At 48.0% G+C, this 14,736-nt stretch overlaps 1 protein-coding gene across 1 annotated transcript in view; it reads left to right on the top strand.

Moving 5' to 3' along the window:
• The first annotated feature begins 387 nt into the window (after window positions 1–387).
• The window catches only part of DLST (dihydrolipoamide S-succinyltransferase), a 32,680-nt gene continuing 18,331 nt past the window's right edge, over window positions 388–14,736 (top strand). The window contains exons 1-7 of the mRNA XM_078878937.1: window positions 388–499; window positions 3,559–3,598; window positions 10,165–10,216; window positions 11,430–11,491; window positions 11,707–11,781; window positions 12,544–12,599; window positions 13,823–13,931. Of these exons, the coding sequence (XP_078735063.1) occupies window positions 422–499; window positions 3,559–3,598; window positions 10,165–10,216; window positions 11,430–11,491; window positions 11,707–11,781; window positions 12,544–12,599; window positions 13,823–13,931 (472 nt within the window). The 5' untranslated portion in view covers window positions 388–421. The remainder of the gene's footprint in view (window positions 500–3,558; window positions 3,599–10,164; window positions 10,217–11,429; window positions 11,492–11,706; window positions 11,782–12,543; window positions 12,600–13,822; window positions 13,932–14,736) is intronic.

Consider the following 14,736-nt stretch of genomic DNA (forward strand, 5'->3'; position numbering starts at 1 on the left):
ACCACCATCATCATCATCACCACCACCGCCATCACCACCACGTGGGTGTATGAAGGAGGCGTGCGAGCCCCGGACTCCGCCCCCTCCTCCCCCTCCGCCCCTCCCCTCTCACCCCCCTCACCCCCTCCCCTCTCACCCCCCTCCCCTCTCCTCCCCCTCACCCCCTCCCCTCCCACCGCCCCCGCCCCCTCCTCTCTCTCCTCCCCCTCCGCTCCCCCCCTCCGCCCCTCCCCTCTCGCCTCCTCCCCCTCCGCCCCTCCCCTCTCACCCCCCCTCGCCCCCTTCCCTCCCACCGCCCCGCCCCCTCCTCCCCCTCCGCCCCTCCCCTCTCACCGCCCCTCCCCTCTCACCCCCCCTCACCCCCTCCCCTCCCACCCCCCCTCTCTCCCTCCCTCTCTCACTCTGCAGCCAGGCAGCCACCATGTTCGCTTCAGGCCGACGCCTCCCACGGAGCCTGGGCCGAATTCACCTCGCCCGGGGCTCACCCGCCGGCCTCGGGGTGAGTTTGTTGATGGGTGGTGAGTGGTGAGTGGTGGTGAGTGAGTGAGTGGTGAGTGAGTGAGTGACATGAGCGGCGTTTTGTTTAAAATTTAAGCGATGGTTGACCCCTTCAACCTTAGTGGAAGGTCAGTCTAGCTTAGCCGTCCGAGCAAGGCCTCTGTGTGTGTCCTTGTTTTAATTTATCTTGGGTAGCGATTGCAGTTACTTGCTTAAAGCTCGGGGCCTTAGAATCAGAATGTGTATCGATAGCGGAGTGAATCCCACACATGTCACGCGGCAAAGCTGTGTGTTTGTGTTACAAGCTGTGTTTGTGTTTTGTGTTACAAGAAGCTGCTGCTGCTAACGCCGTGGGGTTTAAAGGTCACCGCAGGGGTTCGCTGCGGTTGTTGTGGGTGTTTTGTTGTTGTTGTCGTCCCCTTTGCCTGTAAGTTGTTACCGACGTTTGGATTTGTTAGCCAGTCGCGTCTCCATTATTGTATTGCGAGGCCCGTGATGGTAGTGGTGGTAGTTTGGTGGTGGTGGTGGTGGTGGTTGTGGTGGTTTGGTGGTGGTGGTTTGGTGGTGGTGGTGGTGGTTCACGATGCAGAGGACTTGTCAATGATGTGATGGTGAAACGCGTGAGGGTTGTGTGTGTCTGTGTGTGTGTGTGTCTCTGTGTGTGTGTCTGTCTGTGTGTGTGTCTGTCTGTGTGTGTGTCTGTGTGTGTATGTGTGTGGGGAGCGGTAGTGTAGCGGTTAGCGCGCTGCGCTATGAACCTGGCGACCCGGGTTCGATTCCCGCTCACGGCTAACACCCGTGACGATTATCTGAACCGGTCCTGGGCCTCCCCTAGGTCGACTCAGCCTTAAATGAGTACCTGGTGCGGTGTGTAAACATCGCCACTAGGGAGACAAAGGCGGTCGGGCGTGGTGCTGGCCACCCACCCCCCTCGTGTACCGTTCCGGCCTTCATAGGTGCTCGCTAACAGCACTTGCCCCTACAGTCTGTTAAGGCTATACGGGGGATCTTTATCTTTGTGTGTCTGTCTGTGTGTCTGTGTGTGTTGTGTGTCTGTGTGTGTTGTGTGTTGTGTGTCTGTGTGTGTGTCTGTGTGTGTGCGTCTGTGCGGGTGTCATAAAGTGTGGGGAGCGGTGGTGTAGCGGTTAGCGCTACGAACCTGGCGTCCCGAGTTCGATTCCCGCTCACGTCCAACACCGGTGACGATTATCTCCGAACCGGTCCTGGGCCCTCTCCTAGGTCGACTCGTCCTCAAATGAGTACCTGGTGCGGTGCGTAAAAACATCCCCACTGGGGAGACAAAGGCGGTCGGGCGTGGTGCAGTCCACCCACCCCCTCGTGTGCAGTGCCGGCCTTCATAGGTGCTCGCTAACAGCACTTGCCCCTGCAGTATGTCAATGCGATGAATTTGACCTCACATTATTGTCCTGTCAGATGAGGTAATTAATGTGTTTTTTTTACACCATTGGAACGAGGAAATCTTGAGGACAGGTTTTTCAAGTAGGCCCCTGCATTGGAATCGATGTAATTCAACCCAGGAGACACGGGACTGATCTTATGAGTGTGGCCTTGCATTGCAATAATAATATCTTAACACCCGTATCATTGTCGCAAAGGGTAAAGCCTATTATTTATTATTATTAATAATATAAATGTATGCACTATTCAAGAGGGCCCCGCATAAAAGTAATAATGTTACTTATCCAGGAATGAGATTGCCCTCACGTAGTCTCAAGAATTTCGTAAAGGTCCTTCTGCATTAGGATGTTAATATGTTTCAAGGCCATTTGTCTACCCACTGCTCTCACGCGTGCAATACTCTCTGGTTTTACTCCCATATGTATAAACACCCATTAATTGGCTGAAAACATCTTCATATAGAGAGAACCGCAGAGCTTGGTGCAATTGTTGCTGCCTTTTAGATTGTCTTTGGCTCCTCGGCGATTGATTTTGCGTGAACGACGACGCTATTAGCAGGGTTGTGCCTGCGTATGGTGCGAAAGAAGTTCAAGATACGCGGGAAGGCCCTTCTCCGTACTTGGTCGGTTAGGCGGTGATGGTAGCGGTGGCCGGGAATCGAACTCGGGTCACCGGAGATATGGGCACAGTGCGCTTAACCCCTTTGCCAACGAGCCAACCCTATTATTAATACCGTGTATTCAGCCCCAGCGAGTTTCCAGGGCCGAAGTATGGTCAAACATCCCGCCATGTCCAATATACATGGCAGGGGCTTTCATCCAGCAGTGGATCGATAAAGGGCCGACCCATTACATTATCCACATGGAAACATTGTAGATATGCATATATGACCATAAAACGATTGGTAGTTTGACAGACGAGGAAACTTTCTGTACTGCATAACTCTGCTTTGTTTCTGCCGGCATTGACTCGTTTCTGCGCTCGTTCCAGTCCGGTTTGTAGGGGATTTTAAACAAATGATGTCTATTCTGTTTGAATACTGTACAGTACTGGATATGGACACGAACATCACGTGTGGCACATACCCAGCATCTTAAAAATGCCAGCACTATGACTAATAGTGTACAGGGCCTAACTTATATTTTCATCACAGCTACCTTCTGTTAAAGAACTACAGTGCAACGTCGCAAATCCAAAATCCGAATCATAAAATGTATTTCTACTGGAGGAATCCGATGAGCTACAAAGCTTTTTCACAAAATCCGCCCTGATCAATTAACTTCCCTGAACCCAGTATGTATGCACGGTATAACTGACCATTTTATACAGATGTTCGCAAATCCAGCCTTCTCTTACATCTCGCGTACATTCACTTCTGAAGCACAATTTAGTATTTTTAGAGCAGTTTGCGCGTTAGTTTTGTCCATTAACCTATTGGTGCGCACACTTAAACTGCCATTTTCTCTGCTTCTTTTCACATTACCAACATATCACAGTTATTCTCTGCTTCATTTCCCAGAGAGGGGTCGGATGTGCGATGTTGTACTCTGTGCATATTACAAAGGTCTAAAAGTGAATTCTTCCATCCATTTATATTTTCCACTGTGTTTTTTTTGTCTTCTCATTGTTTCTCACTACCAGGCCAGCAGTAATCGACCTGCAAGACGTCTGCTTACTTCGGGTGAGTGAGTGAGTGTGTGCCCCTTAGGGTGTGGTCATTGGGGTGTGGTTCCTGACTACATCCCAAGTCTTGAGTGTCTGCTAATGTGAAGCCGGTCGTATTGATCAAATGAACACAACTGTGCGCATCATCTTCCACAACATTTTCCGCTGTTGTCAGGGAGCCACCGCAGCCACCCCTGTGGCGTCTACTAATAGGGTTTTTCCCCTTTTTTATGGCAACAAAAACTGACACCTTTTGCAAGGAATCATGCTTACATTAACCACAATTATTGCAGTCAAATGCAAACAAAAAACAATACTCTGATAATTTATGCATTGCCTTTGAAACTGATTGGTCCACACCAGAGACAGCTTTCTTTAGAGCCTAGTCTCATATGGTGTTCGACCAGATGACGCCAAAAGGTTTTTGTTGCCAGAAAAAAGGGGATAAACCCTATTAGTATATTTTGCTACTGGCTTCGGAGGTCCCATTATGCTGCGGCGTCTGTTAACCGTGACGGGCCACACGTCTTTCTGCTGCACAATGGGCGTTAAAGATTCTGTGGCATCACTCGAAGACGCGTTACGGCCATGTTGTGGCTTGTGGTGCCACGTTTCAAATTGCTATTTTGTAGGCAAGTCTGACATTGGTTGTCCTACGAGTAGACTCGATCCTGAGATGCGTCATAATAGCTGATTACATGCTCGCGTCACACATTATTAGGGGTCTGTTATAATAAGTACTGCACTGTATAGCAAGTGCTTGGTTTACCCAGGAAAGGATCCTGCTTTCTGATAATTAGTCAACGCTTAATAACGTCATGAGAAAAACAACGCAAGGCAGGAGGAGGTCCTAAAGGTGCACCCAGTCAGGAATCGAGCCCAGGTTCTTCTTACTGTGGCACCCTTGGGCTGTCTGATGATTTACTGCCACCCATAGACTGTTGATTTAAGTAATCGATTCCTCTGCTGATAATCATCAGTCCGATTACTCAACTAATCTAAATAACAACCAATATAGTTGGAAGAAAATAAGTCTAACCTCTTTTTAAATCCTTTATATTAAGTTCACTTGCTTGCTTGCGCGCTTACGACCGTGCAAATCTTTCGGTCGTTTTTTAACCCACTTCCCGTGATCCAATCGAGCTGACATTTTGCACACAGACTCGTTGTGCGTGAAAATGTATTTTCGTGAAAAATTTTTTCCATAACTTTACACTTTTTAGGAATTTTTTTTTTAATATTTCGTTACCAATTGCTTAATGGTGGCAGGCATCTGACCCATAGGTGGCAGCCATCTCAAGCCAGAGGACGAGAGGACTCTAGCCGCCACGCATATAAAGGATTTATAGTGAAAAACTTTGTTTTTACGGGTTAATTTTTTCCACGTTTGCTGCTGGACGGGAGGTCAGAGGAGGGGCGGGGCTTGGTGACATCAATGATTTGGATTGGTCGCAGGGTCACCATAACGTCGCGATTGTTTTTTGGCTGGGCCCGGCTGTTTGTTTGGGAGTGCATTTAAACAGTATCACAAGGGCTAACATCCATACTCTTTGGTTATTTTGGTAAAGTTACTGAAAGAACCAAAGAGTATGGATTCCTACAGTCACGAAAGCTTCAAATCAAGGCTAACATCCACTTTTAGATTGTAAGGGACTGCTGGATCTCCCAAGCGGCAGTACCAGCTCGCCCAGTTTCCAGATGGCCTAGAACAGCGATTCTTAACTTGGGGTGCACGCACCTTCTTGGTATGCGAGGTTAAGAACCACTGGCCTAGTATGTGCAGTCGTCTTTTGTATGGTGGGGAGTTTCAAGGTTATTTTGTTTAACTAGGTGAAAACTTTGAAGACCAGGATAGTCTTAAATTTGCTAGTGTGACCCGGGGTATTAGTCTGCCATTGCTGTGCTTAAACGATTGCTGTGCTTAAACTAAATTTGGTGATATGTCGGTAACTTTATAATTTGGAACGTTTGTGTTGAGCAGCATTGTGAAAATGTTCATGGTGAGGTTGGCGATTGAGCCATTGGGTGGCTTCAGGAGTAGCCAGGTGAATATCTGAAATCGAAAAGTCAAAACTGATTTACCGCTGAAATTAGCATTGAGGTGGTGCTCATCCGTTTAAAGCAGTGAGCCAGTGAGTCTATGGATAGAATAGCCACTCTTGACTTCTCCACCAAGTGACACTTACTTTATCAACCCTAACAATGATGGGCTGAGTCGAACCGCAACCAGGATTTGAACTCGCAACCTCTCAATTGTGAGCCATTCACTTAACCGTCGAGCCACTTGGCCGGATATTTGCAATGCCGTCAGCGAATGTTCGAAGCGAACAGCGGTAAACTATCTCATCCACGGTTTAAGATATTAATTTGCAGAGAGATTGATCGATTTGCATAGCGACCCGTACACTCGTATTAAAACCGACAGATGTGCATAGATGCCCATAGACTGACGTAGAAGACCCATAGACTTACATTAACACGTCGTCTGTATGGCGGAGAGTTAATCAGCAACGTCCATATGTTCATGTTGAGGTTGCTGAGTGAACCACGAGACGGTTTTCAGGAGTAGCCTGGTGAGTAATCCATTATTCTGCCAGTGAACAATTCAAGCAGGCGTAGGTGTTACTCTGTGGTCCATATATTTGCATTCGGTAGTGTAAATGTGGTTGAGATGTCTTCACGACTTTGGGATCAATATAAAATGTTGAAAATTGGGTAGCATTAGCACATAATGGACGAGCTTAGATTTGTGTTTTGTTTCGGATTCATCCAAAATTATGACCTCACGGGAAATTGCGTCACTTATTATGCCACGAATGTTCCTTTTCTGCCTTCATTGGTGTCATGTGGCATCAGGTGACATAAATTGACGTCTGAATTCTCTAGCTGTGCAACGGCATCGACTGCTTTTTTGCCACCATTCAATGCTTTTGATGGGCAGTCAGCAGTTGACTGTGCTCGATCGTATAAGTTCCACTCCGCGGTCACAGCCCGGCAAATGTTCAACTCTGGGCCAACGTCGGCAGGTATCGTCGGACCAACGATGGATCGACATTGGCCAAAAACGTTTCACTTTTACTGGGAGGTCGTCGCTAAAGCATTGGCATCAAGGACAGAGCAATGAACGCGCGTTTGTACTTCTGCCATAGAAATATGCGGGCAGTGCAAACCGGCGATGCGCGTGTTCGTAGACCTGTACAGGAATGCTAATGCGATAAGGAGGCCGCATTGCACGCCACGTGATGTGTGCCTGCCGCAGAAGCAACCGATGGCACGGTTGTATCAGGTTAGATCGAGATGTCTTCGTCGCCAAAGCCCTTGATGCTACCGCCACTACCACCACTCCTCGCCAACGCTTTCTAACCTCTGCTAGATACCGCAGCTGCTACGCAGTTGACACGCAGTGACCTCGAAGGTCTGCCCTGACAGCGTCCTGTCATCTTCTCTTAGGTGTTCTCTTCACCTTTGTCGCTAGACACTGAGGACGCTCTCCCGACTTTTGTACGAAGCCAAAAAAATCAAACCTACATTCAAAATCTGATAATCAAAGCATGTAATTACAGGTGAATGCAATTAGGATGTAGTGATTATTTATTACTATAATTTTGCAATATACAGATGAGTACATTTAAAACAGTCTGGATTGTTAAAGTATATAGCCAATATGCTGGTAGGGGCACACGTACGGGTGACAGGGCTAGTAGTGGTACCCGCATACTTGACAGGGCTTGTAAGGGTACACAGATGGTTGGTAGGACTAAGCGGGGTACCAACAACAGGTCACGGCTGGTATTTATACCCGGATATTTCACAGCGCTTGTAGGGGCATGCAGACGGTTACACCAATGCCAAAGTGGTCAAAAGTCATTTTAATGGGGAACGTCCGAACGGCGGACCTGCACATTGATTTTAACCCTGAGAATTCTGCGTGTGTTACCTTGTACTGTACTGCCGGCCCACGTAACATTGCGGCATTAATACGTTGCACATGCGACGCTTGTGCAACAACGGTAGCGTGACATGTCGGCACACGATGTGTCGTTAGCATGCGGCTGTGGGCCCTTTGAGTTATGAGCAGCAAGGTCATCCAACTGTAGCGCCGTCGATGGCTAGTTTTGTCCGTCCTGTGTCCTCGTATCCGCGTGCAATGACGAGCAAAGGTGATGCTAGAATGGAGGGAGACGGACACTGAATCGTTAGTTAAATGCGGTAATTCGATACGAGAAGGGTTGGAACATTGGCGCAGTGGGCAGAGCGCTGAACCCAGCGACCTGAGTTCGAATCCCGGCCACGGTTATCGTCAGTGGCGAGTGATAACTGAAACACTGTTTGAGTCCTCTTCGTGGTGAAGTACGTTCTAACGACCCCTGTGATTGATGCGGTATTGGGGGGGACATTGATCCAGCAAGTGGTGGATTGTCAACAGGCTTTGATTTTCTGCACAATGTGAATGGTTCCAGACTTGCAACTCGACGTTTGATGACACTTTGAATAAATATAACCAGTAAAAACAAAGTTTTTCACTATAAATCCTTTATATGCGTGGCGGCTAGAGTCCTCTCGTCCTCTGGCTTGAGATGGCTGCCACCTATGGGTCAGATGATTGTCTGCCAATATTAAGCAATTGGTAATTAAATATTTAATTTGTTTTCCCTAAACAGTGTAAAATTTTGGAAAAAAATTTTCAGGAAAATTAATTGTCACACACAACGAGTCTGTGTGGAAAATGTCAGCTCGATTGGATCACGGGAAGTGGGTTAAAAAACGAGCGAAAGATTTGCACGGTCCTAAGCAAGCAAGCGAACTTAATATAAAGGATTTAAAAATATATTCGCCTGTGGAGGACGCGGGGATCGATCCCGCGACCTTTGGCATGGGAAGCGAGGGCGCTACCAACTGCGCTACTCCGCCACAGCCTGTGGAGGGGTTATGCTCTGGGCTCCTACACTGTGACGTTCAGCCAAAGCTATGAATGAGTTGTATTTGAATAAATGTAAAATAATTTTCTTTTGCCTAAAAAGTGTACAATTTTTTTAAAAAAAATTCACGAACATTAATTGTCTCGCACAACGAGTCTGTGTGCAAAATGTCAGCTCGATTGGATCACGGGAAGTGGGTTAAAAAACGACCGAAAGATTTGCACGGTCGTAAGCAAGCAAGCAAGCACGCAAGCAAGCAAGCGAACTTAATATAAAGGATTTAAAAATGCAAGTCTATGCGATTTGCCTCCCTAATGAGCAATGGAGGTGGTGCTTTTCGACTCTCCAGTTCTCAGCCACTGATGGAATTTCCACATTCCTATGACGGGGACGAGTCTTTAGGACAACCACAGTTGACTTTTGCACAACGTGGTACTCATTTAATTGACCTCGAAAGGATGATGGGCTGAGTCATAATCACACTTTTCTATATTTAGTGGTGTAATTGTGCGTAAGACAAAACAGTTCAAATAAAAAAAACAAGATATTGGCTCTTAAGCATCACAATGCATGCGTGTGTTGAATTGCGCACGTAAGAATCGATGCGTTTTATGTTCGTGTACAGTGCGTGTGATTGTGACACGTGCATTTAAGTGGGAGAGGGAAAGCACCCCCATGAGCTTGACTCTGCCGTGACGAGAGATGCAAAATTAAAAGGCCCCCGAGGTCAGAAAACCTCATCGTAAGCAGATTTAAAATTAGTATTCTGTGCGAGCGTCAGGCCTGCCAGCCTGCTCGATTGTCGCGCTACTTTGTAAGGCCCGGTTGTGTTGTCAGCTACAATAGCTTTCTGTGGGGGGGGGGACACACGTGCACCCTGCTAAGCCATTTGTGTATTTTTTGTCATTTTCACCCAATTCTATCCCAGCTATCGGCATCGTGTCTCGAGACGAAGGTCCTTGCAGAGTTTGCTCGCTTAAAAAGAATCATTGCTCGATAACTTCGGTCTGGGAAGCCAACAGGCTGCACGTATGTTGAACTTCCTTCGCATTGTACGGAGCCAACCGTGCTAATCGGAGGCTGATGGGTTAAAACAATATTTTTTGTGTGTATATTGCCATACGGAAGATTATTTTATACTTGTGTGTGTAGACTCAAACTTCTGTAAAAATGTTATTTTGTTACGGACAAACTTATACAGGTTAATTACATGAAATGACTGCAGGAATCCATACTTTTTGGTTCTTTCGGTAAAGTCACGTAGGTAGAAAAATAATAGATCACGACGTTTTGATCTCTCACCTGATGACGGTCGGTTGTTGTTGCGATCGAAACGTCGTGATCTATAATTTTTTCTACCTACGTGACTTTACCGAAAGAACCAAAGAGTATGAATAAAATGTAAGCGATCTTAGGCAGGACACGGCATGGCTCAAAGGGATGATGGTTCGATGGTCAAGAATAATAACGGAGTGGCAGCCAAGGAATGTAACTCGTGGAAGGCTACGTACAGCACGGAGATGGAGCGATGAAATCATCTCGTGTGCAGGTGCTGTGCGGATTATTACATCAAAAGACTGCGGTGGCTTCGGGAGGCCTTCATCCAGCAGTGGATTGACCATGCTGGATGGTGATAATGATGATGTTACAATATGTATTTCAGGAGCTACATTGTCATCTACACCAAAGCAGTTGACAAGTGAAAACCTTCAACCGTAAGTCATGACAATACATGAACACAAGGCACGGCTCCCAAATTACGTATGGGGGGGGAAGATGGTTATAAGTGCACCTCTTCAAAGCACGTGTAAGCTGAGAGCTACACACTCGGAATTCTACGGAGAGACAGAAAGAGGGGACACGGTGCATTGGGGAATGTTAATGACCTCATTCAGACTGCAAAGCAAAAGTAAGTGGCCTTGGGTGGGACACTTCATGGCTCCGAGGAATGATGGCCATCGATCAAGAATAGTCCAGCGACTCCTCTACTTACGAACATTCGACTCATGAACTTTTAGAGATACGGACAAACCTGGTCCGTATGTCCCCAGTTGCCTGTTCGAAGAGAGAGTCGCGAGTTCAAAAGTCGCGCAATAGATGGCGGCGGTGGCATCTCCATCTGCAGCACATGAAGAACCAGTGGCATCTACATGAGATTATACAACGTTTAAAGCCATTCCCCGTGTTTAGCGTTCATGCCGTACAACACGTTTGGAATCGACAGGAGTAAAGTTGGTCTTACGAACAAATCGACTTGCGAACAGACCTGGAACCTAACTCGTTTGTAAGTAGGAGTCCCTCTACCAGAGTGGCAGCCAAGCGATGGAACGCTTCCTAGAGGATGTCCATTGAGGAGATGGAGCAATGAAATCGTCTTGTGTGTGAGCACTCCGAGGGTTATTGCATCGCCAGATCATGAGAGATGGCAACAGCATGTCAAGGCTTCCATCCAGTAGTGGATTGATCATCGCTGACGATGATCGCAGATCAACATTTGAAGATAATTTTTTGCTTCGTTGCGTGTTGGCGCTCATGTAGGGTGGCATGGTGGCGGGTAGAGGTAGTATTTGTGCCTCGCAGTAAGAAGAACCCAGGTTCAAGTACAGACTTTGGCGCCCTTCTGTGTGGAGTTTGAATGTTCTCTCTCTGTGCTGCATGAGTTTCTTCCGGGTTTTCCGGTTTCCTCCCATAGCAATAAAAAACAACGCAACTGGTGTTGGCCAAAACATCCCAATACTGAAAAACTCTCTGCAGCATGTACTCAATTGAGATTGCACACAGCAGCAACATCACCTCCTTCTGCGAAAAGTTGGCAAGACTCGATGAGACGTTCGTGGGTAAACCAGCGTCATAATTACAAAATCATGTACTCATAGGAAGTAAATGTTAAATGAATGAATGTCCATCTTCTCACTTGTGACACTGCAGGCAGAGAGGTGTATTGTGGGAAAACTGGAGTGTCCGGAGCTTCAAAACCTCTGCGTATTTCTGTAAGTTCGCTGGTCTTTGTTCATTGCAATTAAACACAACATTCGCCTTGCTGCATAAAACGATTAAGTCGGATTCGTGAACGCGCACGGAAAATGACAGTTGCTGTGGACGGTTAATAGGTCGGGCACCGATGCGATGCGACGGTCGGATATGCGACGCTGTGCCTCTTGTGAGTGCGCGGTGTGTGTCTCTCTCGTGTGTTTGATCTCAACAGGCGAGGAGGTCCGTGTGATTAACACGCCGGCCTTCGCGGAGTCGGTCACAGAGGGCGACGTCAGGTGGGAGAAAGGTACGGCTGGACGCATTTTTTTTTGTTCCCTCCTATATACAAAAAAAATTACGAGTAATGATCGAAACTTGTTACGCTCTCGAAGGGAGAGAACGACTCTTGAGGCGCCGGGGAACCGTGGACGAGTGGGAAGGCAGCAGCCACGCCCCAGGTGGTTAGGCCGGCACCAACAATTGCCCAAGCTCTGCGGTCCTCGGTGTATGTTTGGGTGTTATCGGCAAATTAATTGGTGTTTTTACATGTGGGAGGAAACCGGAGCGCCCCGAGAAAACGCACACGTGCGAGGGGAAAAGCATTCGATCCCTTTCAGACGAACAGGCAAAGTCCACACTTTTACCGCATTGCCTTCTCCTATGAAGTTGGCGTATGGCACCTCGATGCCCACGGAAAAGGGAGTTTAGCAACATGTGCGAGCGATCCACCAATCCTCACTGCCTCCACAGTGCTGGATTACAAGCCACGTGCATAGCCGCCGCCACCACCACCACCGCCCGGCAAACGCGTACCCAGCGACCGCCTTGTACCCGTTTGTGGCGCTGGTGGTCACCCATCCGAGCGATTGTCCAGCGTCAACAACCCTGGATGTCTTCCGAGCCCTGACGAGATCGGGCGTAATCCGGGCGCTTTTGGTCGTAGGCATCGGTTACGAGGCGTGACGCGGTATTTGCGTTGGGGGGGGGGGCGTCGCAATGCGTGTATGTTTATTTGGGTGGTGCGCGCGCCTTGCCGCGCGAGATTGACGTGCGATATTTGTCATTGCAGCCGTGGGCGACTTTGTCAAGGAAGATGAAGTTGTGTGCGAGATTGAAACCGACAAGGTGAGATAAGTGGCATCCGTCCTTGCCCGTGCCATGCTCGCATCATCTCTTCCCGTGCCAAGCTCCTCCTCCATGTTGACATTCCTGTTTCCGTCGGCAGTGGCAGAACGCGCGTGCCAACAAGGACACTCAATTGATTTCGATAACGTTCTGTGCAAAACTAGTTTCTACTGGCCAAGACTAATTAGATAATCTATTGAAATTGAGAGAAATAAAAATAATTGTAACCGTTCGGATAGCTACAGGCTTAGTCCTACTTGGAAGCAAATTATCAAATAATACATTGATAATAGTTTTTTTACCCTTCTATCTGGCAACAAAACCGACACCTTTTTTACAAGGAGTCATGCTTGCATAGACCACAATACCTGCAGTCATAATGCAAACAAAAAACATAACTCTGATAATGTGCACTGTCCTTGAAGTTGATTGGTCCACACCCGAGACAGCTTTCCTTAGAGCCTAGTCTCACATGGGTTGGACCGGATGACGCCAAACAGTTATGACTGCAGGTATTGTGGTCTATGCAAACATGACTCCTTGTTAAAAAGGTGTCAGTTTTGTTGCCAGATAGAAGGGTAAAAAACAATTATCATATTTTTTTACTGGCAAATGAGGTTCCAATGGTGTAAATAATACATTGTTTAAATTCATGGCGAAACAGGTCACCATACTTCAATGGGGATTACCTTTGAACAGACAATAGAGGTACTGCTATTAAAGTGCACTCCATCGACAGGAGGTACACGAACAATATTCTTGCATAATACACATGCATAATGCAAGTTGATTACCATATAAATAGCCCAAACGGAAATGGGTACCCACTTCGCTCAAGAAGGGCTCACAAGTCATGTCATCACATCTACCCCTCTATTTAAGGAACGAAACAGGAGGATTTCTCCACAAATCTGGCTGTCGCCTGATGAAGCTGGTTGTAATTACTGGTGAAGCGTCGTACTCAGATTGTAAATGTTGCGGCTTTGCTCTCCAACACACCGGTTAGTGCTGTACTAGTGACGAATTGGCAAGTTCTGTTTACGTGACAAACCTTACAAATTGGCTGTGCCGGGTGGTGGCGGGTTTGACGACACATTTATATATTTACGCGATCTAACCCAAAAAACCTGTATTATGGATGACATTGGCCGCTAAAGCCTACGTGTTAAACTCTTCTTGATCTAACTTGATTTGATCTGTCTCTCTTGGCCGCTGGTTTGCAGACTTCCATCCAAGTGCCGGCCCCGACAAGTGGAGTGATCCAGGAGCTGCTGGTGGAGGACGGGGGCAGGGTGGAGGCTGGGAACCCGCTCTTCAAACTCAAGATCACCGGTACAATGCGCACACACACACACACAAAGACAAAGATCCCCCGTATAGCCTTTAACAGACTGTTGGGTCGAGCGAGCGACACCTACAAAGGTTGGCACGGCACACGAGGCAGTGAGTGGCCGGCACCACCTTTTTCTCCCCAATGCTGATGTTTACCCACCGCAGCAGATGCTCTCATTTAAGACTTAGTAGACCTCGGTGAGCCCACGGCAGAGGTCGCAACCGGGTACCCGATACCTGTACCCTACCCGATACCCGGCTACCCGTACCCGGCCGGGTACGGGTAGCCGTTTGCGACCCTGGTGCGGCCGGGTACGGGTACGGGTAGGCCGTGAGTCACTGGTGAGTCAACGTTTGTCACTCATTTCCCAACGTCTTGTCTCTTCTCACAATTCAAGTTCCTAGAATCAACCCACCCGCGCCTACAACATGGCTTCATCCCAGAGATCGCAATCGGGTACCCGTACCCTACCCGATACCCGGCCGGATACGGGTAGCCGGGTATCGGGTAGGGTACGGGTACGGGTATCCGTTTTCGACCCTGGTGCGGCCGGGTACGGGTAAGGAATCAAAACCCGTTTGCGACCTCTGGCCCACGGACGGGTTAAAATATCCGCCAGTGTTATTGCTCATGAGCGGGAATGGACCTCGGGTCGTCGGGTTCGTAGCGCGGTGCGCTGACCGTTGTGCCACCGCTCCCCCACAACACACACGACAAAGGTTCCCCGTATAGCCTCAACGAACCTTTGTCCGGTGGCTGACCTTTTGTGTATACAGGAATACTTTGCAACTTTCGTTTGGTTAA

The sequence above is a fragment of the Lampetra fluviatilis genome, chromosome 52 (assembly GCF_964198595.1).
Source record: "Lampetra fluviatilis chromosome 52, kcLamFluv1.1, whole genome shotgun sequence".
Taxonomy (NCBI): Eukaryota; Metazoa; Chordata; class Hyperoartia; order Petromyzontiformes; family Petromyzontidae; genus Lampetra; species Lampetra fluviatilis.